Here is a 17485-nt window from a genome sequence, read left to right on the forward strand (position 1 = left end):
GTGTAAGCCCTTCAACCCTAACTCTTCCTTGCTCGTTCCTTTCATTGGTTTTTACTCATTCACCTGTTAATCAAGATCATCATCAGAAAAAAAAAAATCTCCCCAACAGGTATTCAATTACGGGCCTCTTTATTTCTGAGATTTCACCTTGTTTTCTACTTGATAGAAATATTGTTAGATTTTCCCTCTACCGTCTCTCTCTTTCTCTCACTCTCTTTTTCCCCTTATTAACACAAACCCTAAAATTTATCATCTGGCTCAAAATTGTGGAAACACAAAGAAATTTCCTCGGAAAAATATTCACAAGAAATGTTTTTCTTGCAATCCAAACAGTGGCTGAATGTTTTCTCTAAACACCGTTTATACTTTTTGGAGTAGCAGTGAATTAAAAGAAATCGGGTCCAATGGATGGAGATTCAAATGTTAAGGCAGATTCGGCTTTGTCGTGTGCTCGTTGTGGCAAGCCTGCTCATCTTCAGTATGCTTATTCTATTCCTATCGAATATTTTTCTGTTCAATTCCAATATCACTGGTTTCGTCGTGTGATTCTTCTTCTAGAGAGTATCTGTAAAGATTAAACATTGATTTACTGTGTTGCTTGCAAAATACCAATTGCATCTCACTGATTGCGTTCTTCATTGTGTATTTTTTGTCATTTCATGTTTCTGCCAACATGACAGAAGCTTTATATTCAGTTATTGTTTTGATCATTTGATAACTTGGTGGATCAGTATGTAACATGGTAGATGAGGTGAGGTCGTACTTATATAGTACAAACTATTCAGTTGTCAATAATTTGAACTTTCTATTAACCTATGATTTTAAATGCAAGTATGCAACTTGTATTTTCCAGGCTTGCAATCATTGTTAAATCTGTTACCGTTGGGGGTTCACGCAAAAGCAAAGATCCGACATCGGATCTGTAATGAGATGTGGATGGGCTTATAAAGGGCGAGTTCTACCCGGGTCCCAACAGTCACTTTATTACTTTATTAAAAAAAATAAGAAATGCATTGTTGAAATATGCCACACCAACCCCCCCACCCCCACCCCCACCCATGAAAGTATCTTAACAAGAGAGAGGGAGAGGGAGAGGGAGAGGGAGAGGGAGAGGAACATTAGAATGAATTTTAGACTGTTTTCATGAAACATGGGATGTGGATGGGCTTATAAAGGAGTGGGTTCCCTCCCCTTAATGGCTAGCTTTTAAATTTCTACCCAGGTCCCAACAGTCTCTTTATTACTTTATTAAAAAAATAAGAAATGCATTGTTGAAATATGCCACAGCACGCACCCGCCTCCCCCCCCCCCCCCCAACACACACACACACACCTACTCACGCAAAAAAATAAAAAGAAAAAAAAAAAACACACGCAGACCCAAGTGAATGCAAAGTGCTTGTTAAATTCTGAGCCAACGCATAGAGGTCCCTATAAGGTTGACTTTATCTCTTAGGCATATAATCCCATTTTGCTAAATTGTAATTTGCTCATCTATTCTCATCTATTGGCCGATGATTTTTCCTTGGTTTTGATGGCTTATTGATGGTGCAGGAAATATACCAAAACCAAGCTCACAAAAATTGTGATCCCTGAAAGTATCTTAACAAGAGAGAGGGAGAGGCAGAGGAACAATAGAATTTTGGACTGCTTTCATGAAACAATGGGAAACCCATGGTTGAAATTCATGTGCAGTCAGAAAAATCCATGAACCAATGCTTTGACATCAATACACTGAGGTCTAGCACCTCACAAATTTTCCTCAGTTAAATAAGAATATTTGTAGATCATTCCCATCTCTTAAGCCATTCATCCTCAAGGAAACCTCTTTAGCTCAAATGCATTCAAAGGCAAACCATGGAGGTTTCTGGATATGTGATGTGAATCCATGACAAGTTTGACAACCAAGAGAAAAAGAGAGGAAGAATAGATAATCAAGATCACGATCAAGAAAGAAGGTTAACACGGGTAGAAAGGGATGCAATTTACAAACCTAATCGAAAAGGGGGGAGGAAAGGGAAAAGGAGGGAAAAGAGAAAGAGAGACTTAAGAAAGTGAGAAGAGAAGAGAAAAGAAGAAAGTGAAAGAAGAGTTTAGGGATAGAAAACTAACCTGATATGATGGTCAAATATTTATTCATTCCATCATTGCATAGCGTCCAAGTAAAGTGCCCTTAGGCTATATATATCAAGGTTACCAGAGCGGGAATCGAAGGCTCCCAGGGAAGAATCCTACTAAAGGTTGCCAGAGCAGGAATCGAAAGCGGGAATCGAAGGCTCCCAGGGAAGAATCCTGCTTCCTTGATATATATAGCCTAAGAGCTCACAAACCATTGGGGGGGGGGGGGGGGGGGGGGGGGCACACATTTTTGGAGGGATCCAAAGCATTCATTTGGAAGGCCCTTCCATGGATAGGGTGTGTACCAAAAATAAGCCCGATCATCCTAACCCTGCCATTTGTGGAGGGAAAAATGGGCAGAAATAGTGTTTGTCCATTTTCCCCTTAAACTTTGATTGGGTTAGGATGATCCTATAGGGCTGATTTTTGGTACACACCCTATCCATGGAAGGGCCTTCCAAATGAATGCTTTGGATCCCCCAAAAATGTGGCCCTCCTATGGTTTGTGAGCCATGCATAGATGGCTTATCTGTGCAGCTGCACATACTTTATTTTCTCTCTCTCTCTCTCTCTCTCTATACACACACGCACACACACACACACACACACACACACACATATATATATATATAAGAAAAGAGAACTAGAAAGTTCTAAAACCCTAAATAAAAAACTCACTTTTGGACTAAATTATCATCAATAACTTAATGACTTAAAATTTCTTTAATATATGTGTGGGGCCTATTTAAAACACTCATAACTTAAAGAACTTAAGTGATTTGATGGGAAAAGACCGTGGTATCCCTCCTATAACTGCATCTACTTTAAAACTCCTAAAAGACTCTTAAAAAACTAGAATATGGGCCCTAGGATGGCCCCCTTCATTCTCCCCTGTTTGATTATATTCGACCCTGTCGAATATAATGATTGTCATGATGGGTGGGAGTTTATCGGCTTTGATCCTCACACAATCTGCAAACGATTGCCCTTTCCTGCGGACTAAATATTTCCAACGTACAAGAAGTTATGGGCAATTGTGTTGTCGATTTGAAGTAATGTGATCCTAAGGTCCGCCTTTGATGTTCTCCTTGTATCGTGATAACTTAGGCAGAAAAATATCCGAATCGTCTATTTCCTTAGATCGGTAGACACTCACTCGTGTGCTTTCGATTAAGTAGTAAATATTTAGTAGGGATCCAAACACTACGATTTGTGATTTTGTTGGCATGGTCTAAAGTTCTTGTTGACCATATTGAACTGCTTTCGTCTTCTAGGCGTGTTGGACGACAATTGTTGGTCTGTCGCTTGATGGTGAGCACTTTCCGCACTATTAATCCTCGCACAAAAGTCTTGATCTGAGTGACTGATGTGACTAGTTTCTGTTACACTTTCTAGGCTTGGTACATTCGCCATGTTTTCTGGATCGTTAGGCAAACAGATTGCTTCATTGCCCGTCGCTTGGCTTTCTCCTCTTGAATCATTCTAGCTCATAGTATTTTACGTTCTTAAAAAGTAGTCTGAGCAAACTTTTTCCAAAAACAGATCCCCCATGTCACACCAATGAATAACTGCTGGTTTTCGCATTATGCGTCGTTTCTTCTTCAATGTTAACCACTAATCTAAGGCATGCTAGACCAAAGTTGTCCTAGTAATGTAAATAATTTGGTCATCGCCGTATTAAGTTGCCATATATATATATGAGGAAAATGATTGTGAGCTTGAAGCTCGTATAGCTTATATGAGCTTGAGGGCCCAAACACATGTGGGCCCACATTGTTAGGATGATCCAAAGCATTCATTTGAAAGGCCCTTACATAGATAGGGTGTGTACAAAAAATCAGCTCCATAGGATCATCCTAACCCATCCAAAAGTGGAGGGCAAAATGGACAGACACCGTTTGCCACAAATCTGCCCATTTTTTCCCCTCTGCTTTTGGAGGGGTTAGGATTATCCAACGGAGCTGATTTTTGGTACACCCCCTATCTATGATGGGGCCTTGCAAATGAATGGTTTGGATCACCACAAAAAATGTAGGACCCATGTGTTTGGGCTCTCAAGCTCATATAAGCTATATGAGCTTCAAGCTCACAATCATTTTCCTCTATATATATATATATATATGAGGAAAGTGTTAGTGAGTTTAAGCTCACCAAACTTATGGTGAGCTTAAGCGCCCAAGCACATTGGGGCCTACTTTGTTAGGATGATCCAAAGCATTCATTTGAAAGGCCCTTACATAGATGGGGTGTGTACCAAAAATCAGCTCCATATGATCATCCTAACCCATCCATTTGTGGAGGTCAAAATGGATAGACATTATTTGTGCACAAATCTGCCCATTTTTGTCCTCCACAAATGGAGGGGTTAGGATGATCCTATGGAGCTGATTTTTGGTACACACCCTATCTATGATAGGGCCTTGCAAATGAATGGTTTGGATCACCACAGAAAATGTGGGACCCATGTGATTAGGGCGCTTAAGCTCACCATAAGTTTGGTGAGCTTAAGCTCACCAACACTTTCCTCTCTCTCTCTCTCTCTCTCTCTCTCTCTATATATATATATATATATATATATATATATATATATATATATATATATATAATGCTTCTACCCAATCAAGACATTCTCGTTCTTTAATTCCATAGAATCTTGGCATGTCTATAATCCTCATATTGTATTGATTACGATCCATGGGTTGGGACATTCCCATCATATTCTTGCTTTCCCAGCTAGCCATTTGAACCTAGGCTCTTATACCAAATTGATGTGAATCTATGACAGCCAAGAGAAAAAAAGAAGAGAAAGAATAGATAATCAAGATAAAGATCAAGAAAGAAGAAGAATAGGGGTAGAAAGGGATGTGGCTTACGAACCCAACCAAAATGGATGAAGAAGGAAAAGGAAAAGGAAAAGAAGGGAAAAGATAAATAGAGACTTCAGAAAGAGAGAAGAAAAGAGAAGAAAAAGTGAAAGAAGAGTTTAGGGATAGAAAAGTGACATGATATGAAGTTCAAAATTTATTCATTCCAGCACTGCATAGCATCCATGAAAAGTGCTCAGGGATGGATAGCCATGCCAACTATGCATGTGATGAGGAGATGAAGAGGAATGGAGAGCAACATCGACAAACTACAATCCATGTAGTAAACGCTGTTTGACTAGTAGGCCACCAATAGTTTTCTTGGTCTTCAAATCCTAAAAAAACACAAAAGGAAGGGCAAAAAATTAGTAAACACTAAAAAACTTTAATTACTTGCAAACAACAAATAAAAATGGAAATTGGGGACTCTTCTGCAAAAATATTAAGTGTTTGCATGCATATGTATCACATTGAATGTGCATTCATGTAATCCACCAGTACTATGGTGAATCATTAATTTTTATTTGGTTTTATTGTTACCTATTTTTTTTTTATATGCAGATGTCCCAAGTGTGTGGAGTTGAGACTACCTCGAGAAAGTGCTGCATTCTGGTTTGTAACCTTTACCTGCATTGTGAAGCATTTCTTTTTTGTAAATGTTACAATATTCAATTCTTAACAAAATCCTTTGGTGGAATGTTCTACAATTACATGGCCATGAAAACATTGGTGGAATGTTTTCATAGTTGGGCTTTTGATGGGTTGTGGTGGTTCGGTTATATTAGTGGGGTTCTGATGTTTTTTGTAATTTAACGTGGTTAATGTCTGTTGCTGGTATCTCTGTTCATTTTGGTATCTAATAAATGCGTGGCTCTATATCAATCTATTATCGCTTCCTTTTTTTCACTTTTCCTATTTTTCACATATTTCCTTAATTTTTACTAGATTTTCCTGATGTATTGTACTCTTTAAGTTCAAAAATAGTTGCACAAATGTCTAAAGGGGAGTGGCTGAGTGGGAATTACACTAGAATCAACTTCTAGAATCAGATTTATGGTTTTGGGATTTAACATTGATTAAAAAAATTATCTGGAGAAGATTTATTCAACTTTCATTTTAACTTTGAATCTTTATTTTGTTGCATGATACAACCTTTTCGTATATAGGCCTCCCCTTCCATGTTATTGACCTGATTTTTGTGTGGATTATCAAATTCATAATGTTTTCTATTGCATCATTTTCATCAACAATGATTTGCGTTAAAAAAAATGGAAAAGGTGTACATTTGATGGATTTGAAGAATGTAGTCAAAAGTCCCGCTTTTTATTATCTGCAAAATTTCTATGTTTTTATGCCATTCGTATCATTAGGGTTGAATCAACGGTGAAGAAGAAAGGATTTTGGAAGGGCTTGTTTTTGAAGGATGCTATTAGCAGCGGGGAAAGAAGTTGAGGTAAAAGAATGAGCCATCGTTCAGGAAATCCAGAAAATGCAAACTTATACCCCTAGTGAAGTCAGGTGTGTGCTTTGATGACTTAGAGATCAGTGTGATACAAGGGAGGCAGTGTCTTGGTACTTGTAGAAGGCAAAGAAGCTGTCTATTACTCTATTTAGGGTCAATCATGATAAGGTATTCTATAAATGTCATTCTTTGGGTGAGCAAGGCCAAGAAGCCCCTTTGGAGACTTGGAGGCTGGAAGAAGAGATATTAGGCTGTCTAATCCGAGGTTTCATTTCATCACATGCATCAAGAGATGAAAACTGAGAGAGAGAGAGAGAGAGAGAGAGAGAGAGAGAGAGAGAGAGAGAGAGAGAGAGAGAGAGAGAGAGAGAGGGTTGTATTTGGGATGGTAATATCATCTTATTACTGGGCAGTTTGAACAGTTTGAAAGTCTATCCGACATTTTCTCCTTGATTCCTTTATTCTTTTTTGTTTTTTTTAATTGTGCCTTTCCTTTTCCTTTGTTCCTATTACCCATAAATTAATTATGATTAGGGTGCTTACCATTCCCTTTCTAGCCTTATCATCATCGCCCTTGTCACATGACCACACATTTGCAACTCTCTCTCTCTCTCTCTCTCTCTCTCGTGTGGATAGGGAAATGGCTCTACACATTTGCAATTCTTCCTATTTCCCTCTCTCTTGAAATGATTGTAAAATGAACTGTATTGGGTATTTAAGAAGTTACAATTGGTAATAGCTGGGTATGCTAAATATAAGAGCGTATAGAGGCTTTAGGAGCAGGGATAGAACTGTTGCCACTGTTTCTTCATAGTTTTAAGGATATGGTAGTAAGAGATTTTAGACAGTATTTTGATTGTTAAATGGTTTGTTTCAGGTAAGGCTTTAGTACAGGTGCAAGTCTGTAACAGGTTTGATTTAAATCTTGTTTAGGAATAAGGTTGCAGGAAGTTTACAGGTTTTCTATCAGTTATATGACGTAGGTAAAAGAAGGTAAATCTGTTACAAGGATCTGTAGATAATCTGTAACAGAAATTTAAGAAAGATCTGCAATAGATCTGCAATAAAATTTCTGTAGCAATTTTGTACCCATTATGGGGTTAAATCTGTAATGGAAATGTGTAACAGATCGATGGTGGATATGTGACCAGATTGTAACAGGCAGGGCAGTCGGCTGCTAGGGTTTGGGTTTCTAAAGGTTAGGAAGGGACTGGTAGTGATTGATGGGCTGAAAGGTTGAGGTAAGGTTGTGAATAAAGGCTGAAGGTGGTGGAAAAGCTTGATGATGGGGATCAATGGGTGCAAGGTTTGAGATAATAGAGCTAAGAAAAGAAATAGAGAGGGAGAAAGAGAGAAGAAGAATGAAAGATAAGAGTTTAGGGATGGAAAACTGACCTGGATTCACACCAAGGTTGCCCTAAGCATCATACCTTAGGATATGAAGTATCACACTTCAGAAAGGCATCACATCCAATCAACATAAGAAAGCATCAATTTTCATTCATATTCAACCGTTTTCAGGGCAAATAGGCCTTTTATATTTATAGACTATGCAAGCCATACAAAATTGTATCTGATCTTACTAAAATAAAAGCCATTTGAAACATGCCACATAGGATAAAGTGCCTCATAGCATAGTCTTTCAAAGGCATTTCACCTCTCAGTTCGGAGTCTAAATAAACATGGTAACTACTTGATGTAGCACCGTGAAGGGAAATTGAGGAAATGGGAGAGAAATAGACGAAAGGAGATAGAATTAGAAGAATAGGGGAAGAGACGAAAATAACCTGAAGAGGAGACAAATTTAGGGTGAGAAGAGAATAGACGAAGAGAGAAAAGAAGAGACGAAATTAGAGGGAGGAGAAGAAACCTTTAGGGGGAGAAGCCAATCAATCTTTATTAATCATCAAAAGTTACAAAATAAGCTGTAAAGAGGCCTATATATAGGCAAATAAACAACTTAAAAGATAAAAACCTACTAAAATAAGAATTCCTAAAAATAACATGGAAAATAAAATCCTACAAACTAATAACATGGAAATAAAAATACTAGAAACTAAATAATGCAGAAATATATTCTAATATCTGCATCATTCTTCCCTGCTTGAAAAAGAACTCGCCCTCGAGTTCTAGTCCACCTGGGTCAAAGATGTAAACAATCCGCTGAAGTAATAGAACACGTAATCTGGCGGAAGCAATCATCATGTCTAACGCTCGAGACAATCGAGAGAAGCATCTGCAAGGTCGGTGGAATAAGAGGAAAGAAAGGGCCCATGTAGACTCATGCGAACAGAATCTGCGCCGGAGAAGTAAACTAGCTGGGAAGATCGCAACGTACTCCTCCTGGATCGGTGGGATCAGCATAACAGCAATGGGCAGTACCAATCCATAACTAGCCTCAACAAGGTCATCATCTACTGGTATCACATCGGGCGCAATGGAATCAACAACAAAGTCATCTGTTAGAATTGTATCCGGCATAGTGATATCAGACGGGCAATCCTCCTGATCAATCCGCATAACAAGTACCTTTGTGTCAGCACAAATCTCGACAATTTGCTCAACTGGCTCAAAGATAGTACAATCCTCAACAATATGCTCTCGAACATCCATCTCAAGTAATGCCTCAACAGTCAAGTCACTCGGATCGGACTCAAGCAATGGATCAGCCTCACGTGGATCTGCCACAATATCTGCCTCAGAAGAATGAAGCTGGCTCGCTGGATGCTCGTCAATCGGTGCGACAGAAATCCCGGAATCGTCATGCTCAATGATGTCGACCTCAGAAATTAACGGAGTCTCAGGCTCTGGATCGTCCATCTCATATTCTAAATATGAATTTGATGGAATCAAAGGCTCAACATCGATGATCTCATCAATACTAGCATCGGGCTCCGTAAGAATAGCAACAACATTAGGTGGGACAGATGAAGTAGTGAAGCGGCTCTGCAAATATGACTCGCGCATGTGACGCTCGAAATATCGTTTTTTGGCAGCAATTTCAGCGTCTCGTGCACGACGTGTTGCGGCTTGTCGTTCACGGCGAGCTTCTTCTTCTCGTCGAGCGGCTTCTTCACGCATCAATCTTTGGTCATACGCTGTTCGCTCACGTTTCAATCTCTGTTGATTTTGATAGTGGTATGTAAACTCATAACGAACATCTTCCCATCGACGAAATGGAGGCTTACAAAACTCACGATGCTCGTTAACGAAGAAATTCCATTTCGACTTGGCTTCGTGGCACACTGTATCCGTGACTTTGCGAATTGTTATTTGATGATCATAACCACAGTACCTATGGTATGCATTAAGTGCATGGATCCAATCTAGACACGCATTCTCAACATCTCCATAGGGATAGGTGCAGTCATCATAACCATAGAAATATGGAACTTGTGGTGCAAAAGAATATCAATGATCATATCTGTCAAAATATGGAGCAGCTAGAGGAGCCATAGGGACCGGCGTCAAAAACTGAAATCAACCGTTTGATTTGTGTGTCATGTCGAAAGGAACACAACATCTATCGCGGATCTGAAATCGGATGAGTGAAAGCAGATGATCGGAAGAATGGGTGCAATCAACGGCTGAGATGGCTCCTGAAATTATGCTAAAGACTGATGTCCGCTGCTGAAAATATGTTGGATGCGCTCTAAAAGTTGTCACGAACAACTTTCGTGTTGAGATCGAGGGCTAATTTTGAGCGGAAATGGCTTGGGCGCGGAGAGAGAAACTAGTGATGGAGAGAAGAGAGAGAAAGTATACAGAGAGAGCTAGCTTTTTTTCTCCTTTTTTTTTTTTTTTTTCGAAGAGGGGTGCCTAAAGATAAAAGAGGGGTTAAATTGGTTTGCACTAATTGGAGGGAGGTGTTTATTCAAGTGGGTAAGTGACCCACTTAATGCAAAAAGCAAAGATAAGGGGTGCCCAAGAGGAAAGTGGGGTTGGGAAATATGTTAGATAACTTACCTCTTACACATATCTTCAATATTTTGTGGCCCACCATCAATCGGATAAAAGTTGGAATCCAATGCAAGTCACGTAAACTGATGCCTTATTTGTAAAGTGATGCAAGACCAACCTTTAATGTGACCCGCTGAGTCACGTTCCTTTTCTAAAAAAAAAAAGTTATAGTGATGTTTTTTCTGACAGAGACTTGTGGTGGAGGTCACTGCTTAGGATACCAAATTGATGTAGCACCGTGAAGGGAAATTGGGGAAAGGGGAGAGAAATAGACGAAAGGAGATATAATTAGAAGAATATGGGAAGAAGAGACGAAAATAACCTGAAGAGGAGACGAATTTAGGGTGAGAAGAGAATAGACGAAGAGAGAAAAGAACAGACAAAATTAGAGGGAGGAGAAGAAACCTTTAGGGGGAGAAGCCAATCAATCTTTATTAATCATCAAAAGTTACAAAATAAGCTGTAAAGAGGCCTATATATAGGCAAATAAACAACTTAAAAGATAGAAACCTACTAAAATAAGAATTCCTAAAAATAACATGGAAAATAAAATCCTAGAAACTAATAACATGGAAATAAAAATATTAGAAACTAAATAATGCGGAAATAAATCCTAATATCTGCATCACTACTCCTCTTCAAGTCTCATAAATACAAGGACTCCCTTATGTTGCAGTGTGGGCCATATTAATCACTTAAGCGACATGATGTCACCTTATGTCATGTGGGCCCTCGTGGTCACTTAAGAGTTAAAACACAAGCGAATTAACAAGACGATGACTTGAGTGTCCTTATAAGTTAAGAAATTCGTAATAAACATGTGGGCCTATTTTAAACACCTACAACTTAAGAAACCGAGAGATACTGGCGGGAAAAGATCGTGGTACTGCTCCTATAACTTAAGGGACGTAAAAAAATACCTAAATGATACTTAAACATTAGTTGAGTTCTACGGTGATTCTCATCAATTGGTTACTTAAGTTACCCCGAAGCAAAGAACTTATTTGTGATTGAGTATGCTTCTTTATAATGGATTGCAGTTCCATATACCATTCCTTGTTCCTTGCTTTTCGTTTTCCTCATGTCCCAACTCATGTTATATTATTTTATTTTTGCCATTTATTCTCAAATGTTTATTGAGTAATATTGGATTGCAGCACCCAGGATTGTTTCAAGGCATCATGGAGCTCCCATAAGTCAGTACACTTGAAGTCAAAGGTGTCCAGTCTTACTGCAAGCACTCCAGATGAACAAATTTCAGCCGCACTTAATGAGGGTTGGGTTTATTGCTTAAAGAAGGGCCAGGCTCGAACATCCCGACTTCCTCATTTTGATTGGACAGGGTATTTTTCAGGGATTCTCTTATTAACAAACTTGTCATTATGGATATATTGCTATACTTTACAGAATTTCTGATGTTTCTGGCATTGCACCATAGTTGGCGTACCTTTCTTCATCCCTTGAAATACAGTTCTTACCTTCTCTATAATCCCTGAGAATTACTTTGTTTTCATTGTCTATAATCCATGGGAATTACTTTGTTCAGTATGTTATATACGGAACTCTAATACATGCGATGTCTATGATTACGTGAGTTCTTTTTTCTCTGGTATTTCCTTCTAAGTTATGTCTGGTTTGTTGCATCAGAATGTGTGAAAAAGTGGGTTAGTATACAGCTAAGAAATGCTTTGTAAACATACAATGTTGTATTTGTAAATAATGTCCTATTGAATAATTTTGTTAATACAATAATAAAAGAAATGCAATGTTCGGTTTTTCTTTCATTACAAGGCAACAGAAGAAACTAAGCTATAAAAAAGATATTGAAATTATAGACTTTATGTTGAACTGGAGATGTATACATAGGTTGGAAATTATTTAATCCTAATATTTTGCCATAACATAATTCATCTGGAGTGTGTATTATCATAAATGGTGTGACATAGTATTCTTAAAGAGTCATACGTGGAGAATCAACACATAGGGAGCTGGTTAAAACAGTGGTTGTGCTTTCTGATAAACTGTTTTGTTAACAAGCTCAATGCATGTAACTTTTATAACCAGTAGAAATTTCCGCAATTCCATTTCCCAGTAGCAGCCTCCTGTTCGTGTCTTACTTTAATCAAGCGAGATTAGGAATTATCCTGTCTAGCAGGCGGTGAGATTTCAGATAGCAATGGCAAAATGTTCTATCCCAATGCTCCATTCAAAAAAAAAAATCTATTCCAATGATGTTAGTGTTCTCCTTTACACTTTTCCCATGTGAGTGGGCATCTAACCACTGTAAGAATATCAGGAATAGTGTTATAGTGTTGTTAAATATCGGAAATAGTGTTCTGCTGTTGTTATAGCCCTAGCCTAACTTTTAGCCTGATACCGTTTCTCCCTGTATACTTGCTCCTTCTGAATGCTTTTATTGTTTGTAAATACTGCTCCATTCAAAAAAAAAAAAAAAAAAACAATCTATCCCAATGATGTTAGTGTTCTCCTTTACACTTTTCCCATGTGAGTGGGCATCTAATCACTGTAAGAATATCGGAAATAGTGTTTTAGTGTTGTTAAATATCAGAAATAGTGTTCTGCTGTTGTTATAGCTCTAGCCTAACTTTTAGCCTGATACCGATTCTCCTTGTATACTTGCTCCTTGTGAATGCTTTTATTGTTTGTAAATATATGATTACAAATATACCTCATTTGTTATACATGGTTTATTCTTACATGTAAAATGTCTTTACGTTCCATAATATATTGTTATGAGGCGGCAGTTTTCATTTTTTTGTCTGTCTTTCTTCTTGTTCTGTTAATACTTCTATCTTATTTTCACCTATCTGTATTTGTTCATTACATGTATCTAATGGGGCTTAAAGTTTTCTTTTATCATGATCTTTTCAAAGTTGGTTTTTCTTTCATGTTCATTTACAGGTCTCTCAAACCGTATCCAATATCAGGTCTGCGTATTGTACCTTCAAGCGTTGAGAAACCTGATTGGGCCATTGATGTGAGTCATTTCCATTTGGGTCTTATTGCTTGGCTTCTATTTTTGATGTTTAGGCTGCGAACAAGTAGATCGACATGAAAATGAATGTGGCTCTCGCTTGCTGTCTGTTCGTGCATGTATTAAACACATTATTTAAACATGCATGCATTCCTTCACTTTAGTACATTCAAGTGAAGTTTAGTGGCCAAATGCATTGGTCACACATAATGCATGCCCGTTGCCTATATATATATATATATATATATATATATATATATTCGTCAAACTATTACAAGTCATATGGGTCAACTCCCGAGTCAAGGCGAGTCTCATGGGTGACTCGCCTCTGTTGAAGACTCTTACAACTTCCAAGAAATAAATTGGAACATGTATATATAAGCAATTCCTTAGCATTATCATCTATTAAAGTCAATAGCAAATGTGTGTGCATGCAAGTTACAGGCATATAGTTATTATTATTTTGGCTTAGTGCTTTATCTATGTGCTATTGGGTTATATTTTTTACATGCTTCATCTTTTGATATATAATTATATTTTTTTCAACTAAATTTATGTTCTTGTCAAAAACTCTTACGGCCACGAGTCATAAAATTAAGAAATCCAGTTATGGGTTGACAACTATGTGTACATACACATATGTTAATGACTTTAATAGATGATAATGCTAAGGAATTGCCTATATATACATGTTCCGGTTTATTTCTTTTAATAGATAATGATGAGAAATCATCTTTCATTTTCAAATTGTTGGTTATGTATCTCACCACTTTCTCAACTTGCAGGGAATCCCAAAGATTGAGCCCAATAGTGACCTGCAGAATGTTGTGGAGGTAAGCTTGGACTAGGAACTGCTCTTTAAGGGTTTTTCAAGTCAGATATCCTTGTTAAAATTCAGATGCATTAGATGATTGACATAATTTTTTTTCTTTTCTATTGCCATGGTTATCTTCAACTTCAAAGATCAAAACACCGGAGCAGATTGAGAGGATGAGAGAAACTTCTCGTGTAAGTTCATAGTTTTCGGTGTGGTATTTTCTGGTACAAAACTATTTTCTAGTCCATGATTATCTACCTAAGATGCCCTCTGTGATAGCTTATCTTTCTTTTGCAAATGAATTGCTCTTTTTTAAATTTAGCCTTGCAACTTTCTCTATTTCTTACATGTGATGCTCTTTGGGGGTGCTAAAGTTGGTAGGTTTTGTAAGTATACCTCCAATAATACCATGAAATTAAGTTGTAGCTATATACATGAATGAACGTATCTCATGATTGAGAGGATGAGAGAAACTTCCCAAGTAATTATATGGTTTTAGTTTGGTATTTTCTGGTACAAACTTTTTTCTAGCCCATGATTATCAACCTATATGTGTGGATTCTATCTTTTGAGCTCAAATGGTGATCAGATCATCAGAACCAGGGTACCAACCTCTTTCACCAAAGAGGACGTGTACATACTCTTAGACTACGACTGCCATCACGATCTATTCTTAGTTCTTTTCTTTCCTTCTAAATTGTTCCATTGTGAAGATTTTGAGTTTCATGGTGGGTGCCTGTGACTTTTCTTTTTTTGAATGGTAGCAAAATTCATTAAAATCAATTGATTGACCGAGGTGGTCCATCCAAGCGATAGAAGGATACAAAATGGGTGCCTGTGACTTCTTAAATATTTTCAAGCAAAGTTCCCTTTTAAGATCAAGTAGAAATCTATCTTGGTGTTTTCTCCTTCTAATGTGTGGCAACCAGCTCCCATTACTTGTCGTGATGTTTATAGGTCTTCTTCATAAATGACTGTTCGTGCATTTTTTTTGGCTTTGGCACTCTTTTTTATTTTTAGTTTTGACCCTTTTACTATCCATCTAAGGGTAAACTAGACATGTAATTGCCATAGTAACAAATTAATAAAATCTTGGGAGCCTTTGCCTGTTTGCAGTAATCTGGTGTTATTAATGAGTTTAAGTGGTCGTTATCATGGTGTTATGCAGAACAATCCCCCGCCCCATGTTCTTCGTAGTTCTATTGGTCAGGATATCTCCTTGCCTAAAGGGGTGTGGGTAGCGATTATCTGTATGTGGAGGCAATCTCTGCCCCCTTTGTAATGATTCTTGTTTGTTAATGTAATCATACCCAAGTTTTGAAATTTTGGTTTCGATTTCAATTTCGGCCTCAGCCGAAAATGCAATTTTGGTTTTGGTGGAAATTTCGGTGAAAATCTTATAATTTCGTCTGAAATTTTTAAATTTCTGTTCCGGATGAAATCCAAAATTTCGGTATTTCGGCCGAAATTTAAAACCATGATCATACCTTTTCTCAAAAGAAAAAAATAATAAATAAAGAGATTAGTAAATCTTTGGCGGCCCAATTAGGATGTAATTCTTACCCAAAGCATTTGAGCTTCACTCTCCTCTTAGCAAAGTAGTTACAGTGCAACTGCAAATCTATTAGAGTTTAGAATTCAGATGCAAAGCACGTAGGGATCACCTTAGCAAAGCAATTATGGCTCATCATATTTGGAAATTGTAATTGCTCCTTGATGTCCTAACATGATTGATGACACAAAATTGAATTGAACATACTTAAAACACTAAACACTTTCAGAACCAATATTTTAAAATTTTGGAAAATTATGTTCAAGTCAAAGAAGGTATGATCTAATAGTGTCCACCTTATAATTGATGAGTATGTTGAAGAAAGAGGAATTGTTTCAACAACTGTATGGTAACACCATTTCACCTCAATGACATGACAATATCATTGCCACCAGCGTGGCCATGGCCGTGGCCACAACCACTATTTTTTTCCTTGGTGTGATATAGAAAATTAAATTAGTGGCAGAGAGTAAGAGACAGTGCTACATGTAAGAAAGATTTATTTGCACCCTCGGTTGCTAACCTTTCTCTGCATCATTCATTTCTATTACCATATAAACACAAAAAACATTCAACTCTGTGCAGGTCACTATTAGCATCCATAATGTGCACAATTTTACAAGCTCTCAATCCTTGAACTGACACCCACTTGATCTTGTCAAACAAATCTCCCTCCACTGCAGTCCTTCCCTCGTCTCATTAAGGGATTTACCAGGGCTCGTGAGAGGAGCTCTCGCTTATGTCTAATCTGGGCCTTTGACACCAATAGACCCTCAGTAAACTTCAAAATCTCCACCTTGTCATTCCTAAACATTCCCTACTATTGCCTGCTCCCCCACTTCCAATCCCAAAAAAAAAATCTTTTTTTGAGTATAATATAGGTATTTATGTCTTAGTTCTAGCTGTTACCTTATGATTGAATCATTGGATCCCTAAATCTATGACCTTCATAGGTATATTGGTTTCTCGATTGTAATGGAGTTGCCTATTTGAATGATGGAGAACATTACTTGTGCTTGATATGTAAAATTAGTTTCTTCTTGGATTTGTATGTAAGTTGTCTTACAAATTTTATCTTTAGATTGCAAGGGAAGTTTTAGATGCAGCTGCTCGTGCAATTCGACCTGGAGTGACAACTGATGAAATTGATGAAGTGGTCCATGAGGCCACAATAGCTGCTGGTAAGTAGTCTTCTTCTTCTACTAGTTTTACATTGTCCAAGTGACTAATTCTTGGACTTCTTTCTTTATGTTGAATTTATGAAATACCCAATCTGCTATTTGATTGGTAGATACATGTCCTATGCTTGTGCTGCTAAAGTTTAAAACAATGGTTAAGACCCAGTAATGGTTCTCATTTGTACTCGGTCAAGAAATCGCCTAAGGCTAACATGTCAACTCGGTCATGTCAATGAGGGACCCAGCAAGCTTTAAATACGTACTCAGACAAGTCTAGCGAGTTCCTTTATTGACTCGGTAGGGCCTAAACCGAGTCAACTCGATCCAGTCAATGATTGACCTTGTGAAATTTTTACACTGCTTTGGACTTCATATAGACAAGCTGATTTGGTTTTCTGGTTTCTGTTTTCTTCTGATATTTCCTATTCGTAAGCTTCAGAAGTATCTGCTAAGTGTGGGAGTTTGGGCAATTATCACATGTTTTGAGTTTTATCTACCCTAATAGTAAAGTTTTTATATTTTTAAAAAATAGTAAGGTTT

The 17485-nt window shown here is 37.7% G+C and overlaps 1 protein-coding gene across 3 annotated transcripts in view; it reads left to right on the top strand.

The window, feature by feature from the left end:
- Nucleotides 1-17485, top strand: part of LOC143885039 (methionine aminopeptidase 1A-like) — a 29063-nt gene continuing 11578 nt past the window's right edge. Inside the window, exons 1-8 of one of the 3 annotated variants that reach the window (XM_077388990.1) lie at nucleotides 1-109; nucleotides 382-478; nucleotides 5543-5593; nucleotides 11561-11746; nucleotides 13326-13401; nucleotides 14184-14231; nucleotides 14362-14406; nucleotides 16849-16948. In XM_077388990.1, the coding sequence (XP_077245105.1) occupies nucleotides 405-478; nucleotides 5543-5593; nucleotides 11561-11746; nucleotides 13326-13401; nucleotides 14184-14231; nucleotides 14362-14406; nucleotides 16849-16948 (580 nt within the window). In that variant the 5' untranslated portion in view covers nucleotides 1-109; nucleotides 382-404. Of the gene's footprint in view, nucleotides 110-375; nucleotides 479-5542; nucleotides 5594-11560; nucleotides 11747-13325; nucleotides 13402-14183; nucleotides 14232-14361; nucleotides 14407-16848; nucleotides 16949-17485 lie in introns of all 3 variants that reach the window. The other 2 variants (XM_077388989.1, XM_077388991.1) reach the window with 2 other exon arrangements.

Source organism: Tasmannia lanceolata, unplaced genomic scaffold (assembly GCF_043159265.1).
Source record: "Tasmannia lanceolata isolate RefF3 unplaced genomic scaffold, GAP_Taslan_0.1 ptg000008l, whole genome shotgun sequence".
In the NCBI taxonomy this organism is placed as follows: domain Eukaryota; kingdom Viridiplantae; phylum Streptophyta; class Magnoliopsida; order Canellales; family Winteraceae; genus Tasmannia; species Tasmannia lanceolata.